General features: G+C 39.4%; 1 protein-coding gene across 1 annotated transcript; it reads right to left on the bottom strand.

Moving 5' to 3' along the window:
• Nucleotides 1–9,610: 9,610 nt before the first annotated feature.
• Nucleotides 9,611–12,670, bottom strand: LOC147628936 (uncharacterized). The gene is made up of 2 exons (XM_086812102.1): nt 10,660–12,670; nt 9,611–9,969 (listed from the first exon to the last, which is right to left on the bottom strand). The coding sequence occupies exons 1-2, from the start codon at nt 12,619–12,621 to the stop codon at nt 9,895–9,897; spliced, it is 2,037 nt and encodes a 678-aa protein (XP_086668228.1). The 5' UTR covers nt 12,622–12,670; the 3' UTR covers nt 9,611–9,894.
• Between the last annotated feature and the right edge of the window lie 1,570 nt (nt 12,671–14,240).

Genomic DNA, 14,240 nt, shown 5'->3' on the forward strand with positions numbered 1-14,240 from the left:
GTTGAAATCTAATAAGGAAAAATGAATTATTATCGTAAATTTATAATTAAAAACTCAGAAAGAGCATTTTCGTATTGTATTTTCATTCCTTAAGCTTCATTAATGAAGATTTTTAATCAAAGAATTTGGTTTTATAGATGGAAGTTCCATGCTTATCCGGTATTCCCGATCTCACCCAGTCACCACAGGATCTGACTGCTTTCACCTTCGAGCATATCATCTCTTCCGACTTGAACGAGGCGAGCTAGACTCGCAAGACATTTTGAGGATTTATATTTCCCAGACCCAGCGGAGAGATGGTGGCAGCACAAGTGGTTTGCAGAGCAGTATGTCCATGCCTCTTTGCGACCAGCGCGTGATGCTGAGGGAGAATATCGCGTTGGCCATGATTCTGATAAGGTTAAAAGTGATTCATGGTGTTATTCTGTATATCACCCCATGTCTCGAGATTTTAGACTTTCCTGCCATATCTATAGACTTCTTAGCTACCGTATCCCAAAGAGTAAGATAGTAGCTCCTTTGGCAATAAGGGAACATTTGTATCGGGACATGTTTGTGAGCTCTATGTACATACCTTTATATAAATAAAGAAATATTTTGTGGAAAAATTTCATGTTATATAAGTGATTATTTATTATATAACAAATTGAAGAAGTAAGATCTGTTACTCAAACACTCGGGGGGGGGGGGGGGTCGCTCACAAAAAATGTGAATATCACGTGAGTTCAATAGAAGCATATTTTTAATTTATGAAACTTATAGAAATATATTTACATAAGGGTATGATTTAAAATTTTTTCAAAAAAATTTATAGATTCATAAAAAAGGGGATATTATATAGATTAAAAAATTCACAGATAAGGGATTTAAAATATAGGCCTTGAATGCACGCGATAGGGATATTCTACATAGAGTGACCCCCCCCCCCCGAGCTCGAACATATGTCATGGATCTTCAATAAGATCTTTTATTGAAGAAGTATGTGGAGAAGAAAAATATGATGTGAATGATTATACCTTAAAGATCAAGGGAATTGTGGAATCCCTTGCATTAATTGGTGTTTCTGTTGATGATGATGATGATAAGGTGGAAGTGTGTCTACGTGGTCTTGGGCCACAATACAAGGTGTTCAAGACATCTATTCAGACTCAAGAGAACATTCCCAACTTCATAGATTTGGTGTCAATGCTGATCATGGAAGAGAAGAACTCACAAAACAAAAATAGTTCAGAGCAGCAGGCCTTCTACACAAGTGTAGGTAGAGGACGAGGTAGAGGTCATGGACGTGGCCAAGGTGCTGGCCAAACAGGTAATCAAAATTATGGTAAGCAAATAACAATAGTCCCAAGATTCACAACAACAACACACAAGTGAAAGAGGCCAGTTTAGAGGTAAGGGGAGTCGAAGAGGTCGTGGTAATTGGCAAAGACATCATAATGATACACGAGGGTGTTTTTATTGTGTTAAGCCTGGACATGTGCAGGCAGATTGCTATAAGAAGTAGAGTGACATGAAATGGAAAAGTGCAGGAAAACAAATATGCATCCTCTACGAAAAATAATGAGGATAATGAGAGGTTGTTTGTTATGCAACATGTAGTTAATGATGTGTCTGGAAATGATGTAGCAACATGTAAGGATGATGTATGGTATGTTTATTCAGGTACTTTGAACCACATGACAAGTCATGGGTGGTGAGTGGTTCAAGAAAATGAAGAGTCTTGAAAGACCATGTTTTGTTGAAACAGGGGATGACTCTGCTCATCCGATTGCCCATGTTGCCCATGTTGGAGATGTGCCATTGTCTATGCAGGATGGTAAGGTGAAGTATCTTGTAGATGTACTTCATATTCCAAATACCACAAAGAATCTGGTTTCTGTTGGCCAGATGATTGAGCAGGTTGTGTAGGTCCAATTTGGTTGTTATATAGAAGACTTTAAATATAAGTGCAGGTTGGTTGCAAAAGGCAATATAGTGGGTAAAATGTTTACATTCATTGAATGTAAATATTCCTGAAGTGAGTGTTGCAATGTTTTCAAATGGTTCATGAGTTGTTGCAGATACATACATTTGGCATAAGAGAATTGGGCATGTAAATGTGCAAAGAATGAAGTCTATGCAGATGAAAGAAATTGTGACAGGGCTGCCTAAGTTTAAAGTTACAACTATGCAGAAAGTTTGTGAAGCATGTAAATTTGGAAAGAAAACAAAACATGTATTTTCCACATGACAGAAATGTAAGCAGGGATGTACTAGATGTTGTGCATTCAGATGTATGGGGTCCCACAAAGACTATGTCTATGGGTGGCTACGTAACATTCATTGATGGCCACACGAGGAAAGTGTGGGCGTCTTTCATGAAGGAGAAGATGAAGTGTTCACTCATTTTTCAGAATTTCAGAGTGATGAATGAGAAACAGACAAGAAAGCATGTGAAGTGCCTAAGGTCAAATGAAGGGGGAGAATACTTTTCCAATGTGTTCTCTGAATTCTTTGTGAAAGAATGGAATTCAGAGACAATTTACATGTAGATGTACACTCTGCAGCAAAATGGAGTTGCTGAGCAAAAAAACATGCACATTGTGAGATAGCACGAGCATTGATGGCAGAGAAGAATATGCTGCATAGCTATTGGACTGCAGCTGTGTCTACAGCAGCTTACATCATGAACAAGACTCGTACTACAGCCATACATGATGTAACACCAGAGGAGAAGTTTAGTGGAAAGAAACTTGATTTGTCTCACTTGAAAGTTTTTGGATGTATTGCATATGTGCATGTGCCAGATAAGTTGCGTACTAAGCTAGATCCAAAAGAAGAAAAATGTGTTTTTATTGGGCATTCCCTTGAGCAAAAGGTATATAGGTGTTATATTCCTGCTACATGTGAATTGAGGGTAAGCAAGGATGTTGTATTGGGTATTCCCTTGAGCAAAAGGGATATAGATGTTATAATCCTTGTACACTTGAATTGAGGGTAAGCAGGGATGTTGTATTTGATGAGATGAGTAGCTGGTATGTTGCTGAAAAAGATGTTGTTGGGGTTGATGTGAGTGGAAATGTGGTTCCACAAAATGCAAGTCAGCAATCACAGTTATTGAGCGGACCAGGAGAGTCCTCATTCAACAATTCTGTTGATAGACCATGGAGTGGCAGGCTGTGTTATAATACCAGTCCTGAAAATGTAGCTCGTACATCACATAAAGGCAAAGAGAAAGTGGTTGAGCCCCTTAGAATGCCTAATATTTTGCAGGGCATTCTCTTGTTGTTGATGGAGATTCTAGTGGCTCGGAGATGAGCCTTGATGAGGAGCTTGGGATTCTAACGATGAGGACACCTTGTGTGAAGAAGGCTATGGAAGCCATGAATGCAAAGCTACGAAGATCTGGAAGAGTCAAAAACCATGTGCAGAGATTGACCTATGATGGTTATGTGGCACATCACTATGCTTATGTGGCAAAAATTATGCAAGTTGTAGAACCCACATGTTTTGTTGAGGCTATTGGAAATGTGTATTGGGAGAAAGCTATGGATGAGGAGATGGATGCATTGTATGGAAATGAGACTTGGGATATGGCACCTACTGCCATTGCATGAAGTCAAGAAAGTTATTGGCTGTAAGTGGGTGCATAAGGTGAAACATAATAGTGATGGTAGCATAAGTAGGTACAAGGCTAGATTGGTAGCCAAAGGATATGCAGACACATGGGATTGATTATGAGGAGGCATTTTTCCGAGTTGTAAAGATGGCAACTGTGAGAGTTGTGATTGCGGTGGCTGTAGCTAAAGGCTGGTTTTTACATTAGATGGATGTAAAAAATGTGTTCTTGCATGGTGACTTGCAACAAGAAGAGGTGTATATGGATTAGCCCCACCAGGTTTTGAGGATACAGGTCACCTAGAGTATGTATGTATGCTTCGTAAGGCCTTGTATGGGCAGAAGCAAGATCCACGAGCATGGCATGACAAGATTGTTGAGTATCTTGTCACTATTGGTTTTTATATGGTAGATGCATATCACTCTTTGTATGTGTGCAAGAGTGATAAGGGTATTGTGATCATCACCATTTATGTAGATGATCTTATTTTTGGGAGTGTCAACTTGGATGAGATTGAGCATGTGAAAAGTCTTCTCAAAAGGAAGCTTGAGATGAAGGATTTGGGAGATCTGCGCTACTTTTTGGGAATTGAGGTCATTCGCACACCTAAAGGTATTTTGACTGTCACAGAGACAATATGTATTGAACATATTGTCCAAGTATGGGATGGTTGATTGTAAGTCAATCTCCGTGCCATTAGATCAAAATGACAAGCTTAGTGCAGATGCAGGTTATGTGTTGGAGAATCCACTATGTACAAGAAGATTGTGGGGAGTTTGATCTATATCACAATCAGCAGACTAGATTTGAGTTACACTTTTGACTTAGAGAGCCAATTTATGTAGGTTCTGCGGACCACATCTTGATAGTGTGCGACACACACTTCGGTATTTGAGGGCCATTGTTCATTATTCATTGTTTTATGTAGTAGGTGTACCATTGGAGCTATATGGGTACACAGATACAGATTGGGCAGGTAACATCTTAGACAAGAGATCTACTAGTGGATTTATGTTTTCATTGGCGAGTGCTCTTGTGACGTGGAGCAACAAGAAGCAGCCCACAATTTCTTTGTCGAGTAGTACAGAGGAGCTATAGTGATAGTATGTGAGGTAGCTTGGTTATATAAGCTATTACTGATTTGGGGTTGCATGTGGAGGGAAAGGTTATTATATATTGTGACAATCTTAGCAGTATACAGTTGGCCAAGAACCCAGTTTTCCATGCACAGACAAAACACATCAAGGTAAATTACCACTTCATCAAGGAGAGAGTCTTGGCAGGCGACATCGACTTGGCCTACGTTAGCACATAGGATCCGGTCGCCGCTGACATTTTCACAAAGGCCTTGGGAGCTGAGAAGCTCTACAAATTTCAAGATATGCTTGGAGTTCATGAGCTGGAGTTGAGCTTGAGAAGAAGTGTTGAGATGTTAAGCTCAATGTGAGCTGACACTCACGAGGCACCTGCATGACTGTTCGACATTTATATCACTGGCAGGTTTGGTAGCTGGCACCGACATATCTTTGCCAGAGATTCTATAGCTAAACTACACCGACTAGTCCACATCTATCCACTCCACTTAGCGTGTTCACATTATGGACCACTTGTATATACTCTATTATGTGCGTTAGTCACCTTATCTTCTTTGTAGACCTATTTTGTTGTGTGAAGAAGGAGAAGACTTTTCAGCCTCTCACCTTGTGTGTTCTTTTCTAGGGTTTGTGTGTGTGTGTGTGTGTGTGTGCGCGCGCGCGCTTGCAAGAGCTCTCTTCTCTCCTTGCATCTTTTCATAGAAGGGCTATAAGGTTATGAGAGTTTAGATGTCTCATAGTCTTTTCCAAGACCATTTCAATTTCGAATAGATATATGAAACTTATCATAGCCTTCTTTTCCAAGCCCATTTGAAACAGGTGATCAACATAAAGTTATTATCATCAACTACTTCTCCAATAGAGGCGAGAGAATTTGCAAGCCCTTTAATCTTCAATGATTAATCATTTCCTTTATACATTATGGGAACTCTTGCTTTAACTACATCTTCTTAGCCTTGGTACTTTTTCTATACATCTTAATAAAAGTATTCCACACATCTTTACGTGTCACTTCATTATGTATATGACCAATCATATAATAGGACATACTAATAGAGAGCCAATATATAATCTTCATGTCCTATTATATGACCAATCATATAATAGGACATACTAATAGAGAGCCAATATATAATATTCATGTCCCTCTTAGGACATGCCTTAATAATGACCTATACCTATTGTGGAGTGGGATTTCCATCCCAAAGGTGAGGATCTTTCTCATCACCTCTAATAAACTCCTAATATCCTTTTCGCCTGAGGAAGTTTGGCATCCTAAACTTCCACATTTAGAAGTTTTTCTTATCCTTCTTCTTGTATTAGTTATATCTATGATAGTGTGTTAGACATTGTTATCGGTGAATTTCACATGCACACTAAATATAGTATTTTATAGGTCAAACTAAACTTGTAATAACTTTTGCACTCCTAATAATCTTGCAGTATCCAATAATTAGTTCAACATATAATGCTATTGTAAACCTATTATGCATCCACTTTATGTGAACCAATCACATGAACAAACATCTTCCATACTAATAATATTGCTCCAAGTAACTTTGCTAAAAAGTTGATAACATTTAATGCATGTAAATTTGGTAACACCTTAGTCACCAAAACCACCAATACTAGACACCAACAGGCTTGGGCAAGAACCACCACTAGGAATGATAAATATGCCATAAAAATTTGATATTAAGCCACCTAAAATTTGATATTAAGCCACCTAAAATAGTAAATTAGCCACCAAAAATAGATTAACACCTCTAAACACAAGAGAGCTATGAAATATAACAATTACGGAGATCACACCATCACAAGCATGAATGAATGTATATGAACCATCTCTTAATGATTTGTAGTTGCTTCAACATAAACGACCTCTGAAAGTCCTTTTTTGGGAAAATAAATATTTATTAATGGTGATCACACCATCACAAGCATGAAGGAATGTATATGAATAATCTCTTGATGCTTTGTAGTTGATTCCACATAAACAACCTCTAAAAGTCCTCTTTTGGAAAAAAAATCTAGATTAATGGAGATGCAAAATGAATGGAAATCATTTTCCTAAAATGTTTTTATAGGAGGAGATGATAAGGTGGCTAGCCACCTATGTAGGGTTATGAGGGCTTTGTGGTGTGCCACAATGTAGGGCTATCTTGGGAGGTCCATAGAGAAATCGGTCCTTATAGGTGGGCATATCATTGTAGACAACATTGTTATCTAAGCCAAACACAAGCCTAAATGCCACCTCTCCTAAGTGAGCTCCACATGGGTATGAATTGTGTGTTGCTGGGACCAGGGATTTCACTGACGTAAACGAGAACATGTGAACATGTTAATAACATATGTTAATAACACAAAAAATCTTGTGATCACATGTTATATTCACAAAGCTTTCACAAGGGCCTAAAAAAATTATCTTTGTCGGACATAAAAAATCTTCTTAGGTGGCCACTGACCTGCTATTATGTAAAGATGGTAACATGAGAACATGTGAATAGCTTATTCCCATGTGTAGCCAAGCTTTTAAGGGGTTCCCAAATGGCAAGTGACCTGTTATTTTGTGAACGGTAACATGAGAACATGTGAATAACTTGTTCACATGTGTTATTATCACAAAAAATCTTGTGATCAAGTGAATATTAAATCCCTGGCCGGGACATAGATACATTAATTTTAGAGTCATCATCAAGTACACTGTCCTTTAATAGAAAGTCACCTAGATCTCTACTTGGACAAAAAAACCACATCATGTACACTAGAAAGGAGCCGCAAGGATTGTCATGCTCGAGTTTGAGTTAGAAGGTTTCATGCCTTGGTTTTGTATTTATTTCAGTTACATGATTTTAGGCTTTGCATGAATTTCAATCACATGATTTGGTTTTGATGTGCAGCCCTTGTTTCTCATTTGCAAGAGCTTGAGGGCTCTTGCTCCTGTGTTGATTTTCTATTGGTGTTTGTTTTCTCCTGCTAGCATGTGGATCTTTCTATACATCGTTGAAAGTTTCTTTCTATCATGTTTATTTTATGTTAGGTTGTGCATCATGGATGGAGCGTGATGTACACATCGAAGGTCCCTTCATTCTTGTTCATTTCTTATTTGTTTGTTTCTCATTCTTCACATGCACGAAGTATAGTCTACATGTGTGTACATCGTGCCTTCTTTATTGAGAACACATGGAGTATAACCTCCATGTCTATACATCATGCTTGAACTTTATTTCACTTTATTGATTGCTATTTATTGTTTTTTCATATGTATGTGCACCAATGTATATCCTACGAACCTATCTCCTCTCCGTGTCCTTCTGTGTTTATGATGGAACTACACAAAAACTACTTCATGACATTACTAATGCCATGAAGGACCGGAATCATCCTTTGCCTCCTTCTATCACATTCATGATTCCAAGATTTTGAATTGGGATTGTGACACCTCCAGAAGGACCTTCAACAATTCATAATCTCCATGCTATTAAGAAAAACGATCGATCCTTTTGGTACACAAGGACTGCTACACTCTATTTTTCAGACTTCAGTTCCTTCTCTGTATTATGCTCTAAGTTCTATATTTTTTTATTAAACATAGGTTATATCAAACTCATACTGACTTATTTGTACTATGCAGCTTCTTTAGAAGCACGCAATGAAATTGCGAGAGAGGTCCATCTATTCAGAAGTCACCCAAATTTCCCTTACAAAAGAAGACTATATTATTTGAGGTTTTTATCACAGTTGAGATTGGGAATGGAGACATTAGTTTGTCTTACTGGGAACCCTGATCAAGATGGAATGTATCAAGGTTTTATTCTCTTTGGAGAAAAGGGTACCTTGAATCATCTTCACTTTCAAACGATAGTAACATTGATGTTCCCTTCCCTAATCAATGCAGGGAAGCTCATTAAAAGGTTTATGAGCTGGGACTATTTCAAACCAGAAGGATGACTTGTAATGTGCAAAGGCTTGAATCAAATCAGAAAGCATACATTTGAAGGCATGCTGGGATATTACATGAAGAACTTGCATAAGATACATTTCAAAAAAAAATCCATAATGTGTCTGTAAAAGAGATCACACGAGGGCGTCATTATATGCCTTGTACTTACAAGGAGAAAACTAAAAATTTCAAGAAAGAAATTATAGATAGTGATGAGTTCATTGCACTTTCACCTAGTGTTAGGAAGTATGTTGGGCTTTCTGAAGATGATGAGTGCTTCGGTTGGTTCATGCTGTACTATTTGCTCTAGCTTTTCCATCGTTCATGCACAAATTGCTTGAAACTCTACTATCTCATTTGTACATCCTTTTTTTCCCTGGGTCGTGGTCATTTTGTTGATGTTTAAATGCAAATCTTTTTTGTCCCTTCTAGTACTATCTCTAAAGTGTAATGTATACCCGCATAAATCATTTTGCATGTTTTTTATAAGGTATGTACCTTATAAAAAACATTTTACAAGTTTTTTAAAATAAGGTGTACACTTCATAATATATATATTTTAAATTTTGGTGACTACTAGAAGGGAGCAAAGTACTCCATGAGGATCCCTCATATCCTCTACAAAGTAATGGCAAGGTAACTATCGAGTGTCCAGCCAGGGATCGAACCTGGTACCTCTAAGTTACAAGCGGTGCACCCACTTCAACCACTAGAACAAGCGCCTGATGTTACCTTATAATATTTTGAGTTAATTAAGTGACCCTCTAATTAATGCATACCAAACAAATGGCTGAATTGAAATGCACAATAAACAAATAGTGGTCTCCTCTGGTGCACGAATAAGGAAGGTTAAAAGTAAAAGTATTCCACCAAAGCCACTTGACTAGTATATTGGATAACGAAAAATAAATAAAATATGTCCAAACAAGCTTGCCTTCTTGAACTTTAAAAATGATAGGTGTGCTAACAACTCAATTTGCGAGCTTTCCTGAATCCTCATTAGCATGAACAAACATTTACACTTAATACACTAGTACAAAATTGAAGTACATGAAGTCTACACAAGTTTTAAGAGAACCACCTAATTAACTGTACAGATTAACTTGCAGTTATGCTGCAAATTAAGTTGGAAAAGATGAGTAATTAGGGGGTTGCAGCAGAAGGGGCATGCCTTGAGATCAGCACAATATGTTGGTTAACACCAGGGCGGAAAGCCTAATTACATATGATCATTGACTCAGCTTTGCATTGATCACAAATTACTCATGGAGATGTCCATGGGTGGCAAGCTTCGATCGACAAAGAAAAGCTCTTCCTAGAAAGGAGCACATGGGCTGCAATACACATCATACAATAATTAGTATTTTAGACGCTAGAGGGAATCCTAATCAAGCGGTGTGAGAAAGAGCGTCACTAATCAATATATTGATGTCATAAGCAAGGGGATCCTAATCTCTAATACTCTGATTTGTAAGGGAATTAAACCTTCCGTGCTCGAATTAACTCGTGAGGAAAAAAGGCCTAATTCTTGGTGTGAAATCTCATTGAGATATTTTAAAGCCATATCAAGGCTTTAGAAATTTATTAGCATCACCAAAATCTCATCAAAAGAACTAGGAACTTAAAAGACACGTTATACTAAGGAAATGGGTAATATGATACCAAAACTTTTCAGGATTCAACCCCTTTTTCCTCCTTTTCTAGGTATAAGTGTGTACTCTAAATCCACGAACTTCCAGGACAGATTTAAGGGTGGCCATTCCAATATATCCTTGACCTTGGTGGGTCTTCACAGACAACTTGCACACCCTGGGGTTGCTCTGGGGTTGCTGGTAGAAAAGATAAGACACATGTGAAAACGGAAGATCTTACCTGCCCGGCCAGAAAGGGGAGGTGTGTGTGTTATACTGTATTGTCTGGACTCTGTACAGCTAAAGACTCCATTTATTTGGTAACTGGCTCTAGAGATACAAGCATTAATTAGAAACGCGTGAGCTCTGATGTTGAGAGAAAGGGTACTTTACCAGGCAAGCAGGTGCCCGGATGCCATCTGCTGCATGATCCTGTCTTCTTCTGTTGTAAAGCTGCTCATCGGCCTCTGCAAACCTAAGCAACACGGATGAAATCTTCTGTGACCCTGTGTGATTCAAGGTCCTTTGCTGCATATGATCAATCGAATTATGTGGATCCCCCAGTGTTGTATAATTAGGTGCTACATTAAGCTCGTGAGAATAATTAGTTCCTGTCTTCTTGAGTATGGACTTCAGCTCGGGCTGCCCATTAGCTGCATAACGATGGCTATTGTTTTCATTATTGTAATTATGCGCTCTTGAAGAGGGTTTAAAATAATTATCAGCAGTGTTATGAGAGGATCTCCGAGGGGAGAATACAAAAGCAGATGATACTGGAGAGTAAGCAAACCCATTTTCATCATTTGCTTGGATAACCACCTCTTGTGCAGGCCTTTCTAATGGGCTAGTAGCTATCGTGTTATTAATTGACCCATCATCAGTCACAATTGAGCAATCTAAGCTTGTGTCAAGAGCATCCACATAAGCTTGCCTGTCATCTGGGCTCTCATCCGATTGATACTTAGAGGCCAGCTTTGCACTTAATTTGCATGTATTTGGGCTCTTCAATGGGAAAAGCTGATCCAAAACACTGCATGTGGGGTCTTGCATGGGTGAGAAGTTGGTTTTGGGCTTTGCCAAAGCGTTTAATTGAGCAGAGTAATACTTCTTCCGAGGTGATTTCCTGTATAAATCATCAGCAAATGTAACACGAGAAGTAGAGAGAGATCTGTTCATTAGTGGCCCCCCACGGTTGATGAACTGTGCCATTGTGGTCTCTGACTTGCTAATTAGATTATAGCTTGTACTAGTTAGCCCTTCATCTAGTACCTCCAACTCGGGAGATGCAAAAGATCGAGAATTGCTGCCATTTTGCCCCCCCCCATTTTCAGCTCCTTGCAGGGGGGCTTCATCAGACAAAGAAGCGATGGAAAGAAGGCAATTGGCAAGCATTGCAGGCCCATTAGAAGGGTTTAAAGTGCTAGGGCCACCATTTGAGGCATGTAGACAAGTATGAGAACTAGTTGAGGCATGGGAAAAGGTGTTGGAGGCATGGGAAATGGTGCTCCCAGTAGAGCTTTGAGCAACGGAGGGACGGGGAGATATGATGTCTTGGCTGAGAGAAGATGAGTTAGACAAAGGTGAGAAGTAATAAGGAGAAGAAGAATATGGAGAGTAAAGCATTGATCTATCACCAGAAATATAATCCAAACTGTTTCTTGTCATATAAGCCTCACCCTTAACGTTACCATTTCTTAACGTTGTAGAGTAATAGGGGCTAATAGAGCTTTGCACAGACCCATGGTCAGATGATAATGAAGATTTCCTCTCTCTTCCTACCTTGTGAGATGATCTTTTTGATGGGCTTTTGCTGAAAGTGTTCTCTGGGGTGCTGGTTGTGGAGTCCCCTGATCTCTTCACATTAGTAAGGAGACTCTTCATTTTGCCTGTTATTGATTTAGGGGATTGAGCTGCAGAAGAGGATGGGCTGTGTGAAAAATTTGAAAGCCGGATTGGAGGCAAACTGAGAGGGGGCAACTCTTCTTCTTCCTTGATAGTGGGCTGGTTTTTGGGCTTTCCGGGCTCAGCTTCCCATTCAAAGGGCACCCCTCCTGCTGCCACTGCAGTTGATTTGTAGCCAACAAACCGATCAGATTCACCAAGACTTGAAGGCTCCCTGTTCAGCATCCGGCCAACAAACTCATGATCATCTTGCAAAAGAGAGATATAATTAGTTCTAGCATGAGTACTAGCTGTTGTCTTATCTTGATTACAATTATCAGTGTTCTCCATGGCATTAATATTGGTTTGGCCTCCCTTGCCGCCTCCTAATTCTTGGAATAAACCCGGGCTTGCGGTTTGAACCTCATCATTAAGGATGATGGAGAGCTCAGCCATGGCTGCTTCTAAGAGCATTTGTGCAGCCGCAGCAACTACTTACAATATTGTTATGATGATCAAGATGCAATTATAAGTAAACGCAGAGTCTATCTGTTTTCAAAACACCAAAGTTGGGTTAAAGGCCAGAGGCCCAGCAGTACATAGGGTCTCCTGAGCAGCTCTGAAAAGGCAGCTGGTGAAAGACTAGTAGGGAATACTGGAGCTATTGTAAGGTTGGCAACATAAAATACAAAAAAATAATACAGCTTGCAGTACTATGTACCCATGGAATAATATATATTGACGTGTATCCCCATGAGATGATATTCACCACGTTAGTCTAAGGTTGAATGGATGGTTGATAGAATCAATATAGATATACAAAATACACTGTAAAGTTTGAGGAGTGAAGGTATAAGTTTATTTACAATATCAAAATATTGATGGAGGATGATGTGAGTGTAAGAATTAGCAGTAGAGGGAAAGAGTTGAGGGGATGATGAACAGATAGTTAATTGATGGAAGAAACAGAAAGGCGGTTAGCAGAGAGTGGCCTGCAACGAACTATATAACGTGGTGGGGGGGGGGGGGGGGGGGGGGGGGGGGAGCGCATGGTAATGAAGGAAGATGGATGCCATGCATGGCGCATCAGCATTGCCAGCCTTATGAAGAGAGAAGCACAGAGTTTTCACGGGCACGGGGGGAAAAGATCGACGAAATTTACGTGCACGCGCTTTCACGTGCATGGGAAAACTGCGCTGCTTTTTTCTACGCGCCCAGACGCAGGAAAAAAGCAAAAAGGGGCAATGTAATTAGTGTGCAAGTCAAAAGGGTCGGCGCACCGCGCGCGCGGGCGGACATGCGCACTAGTCGCGGACGTGCCGCATCGTGCCCGACTCGTTCTCTCTCTCTCTCTCTCTCTCTCTCTCTCTCTCTCTAGAGAAACAACCAAACTAAAAGATGAAAATTTGCCAACTACACTCCCTACCATCATGTTCATGCTAGCTATTCCCCATTTTTCCATCACTTCCCTCAAGCCTTTCAAACTTCAAAGCAACATCAAAAACCAATGTGCTAGCAAACATTACACTATATGCCAGGTTTCTCCAGCCCTACTTCTTCAAAGTGCCCCATACTTAAGTTGTCTCTCTTCTACTATTGTTCTAGTCCTACACGAGGCTTCACGTACCCCTTTGCTTTGATGCACCCTTTCGAACTTTTCAAGACTACATGCCCAAACATTGTTGCGAGCTTCGTTTTGCAATCTTTCGGCAAAAGAGTCTTTTCAAGAGCACCACCTAAGTTATTTAATATCCACGAAATACCACAAACTTTTGCTTAGTATGGCCTTTTTTTAATCACCTGTTTTTAAGCATTCCTGACTATTTCCACTTTTGAGGTGCATAAAAGTGAATGTTTATGGATCCCAAATACACACATGATAAAACCTCCAATAACATCCTGACACACTTCAACAAACTACTTGAAAAATTTTTGTGATGATTTTCATGGAATGCATTTTTATGTTTGAATCACATAGCTACTTTGATTCTGTATAGTTCACTATTGCTTTTTTCCTTCCTTTTGAGTGAATATATGTGTTATCTTTGTGGCGATCGACACATGTAATCATGATAATCTTATAATAAGAAGTG

This window comes from Cibotium barometz, chromosome 18 (genome assembly GCF_041138505.1).
Source record: "Cibotium barometz isolate CiBa-2024 chromosome 18, ASM4113850v1, whole genome shotgun sequence".
NCBI classification, from domain to species: domain Eukaryota; kingdom Viridiplantae; phylum Streptophyta; class Polypodiopsida; order Cyatheales; family Cibotiaceae; genus Cibotium; species Cibotium barometz.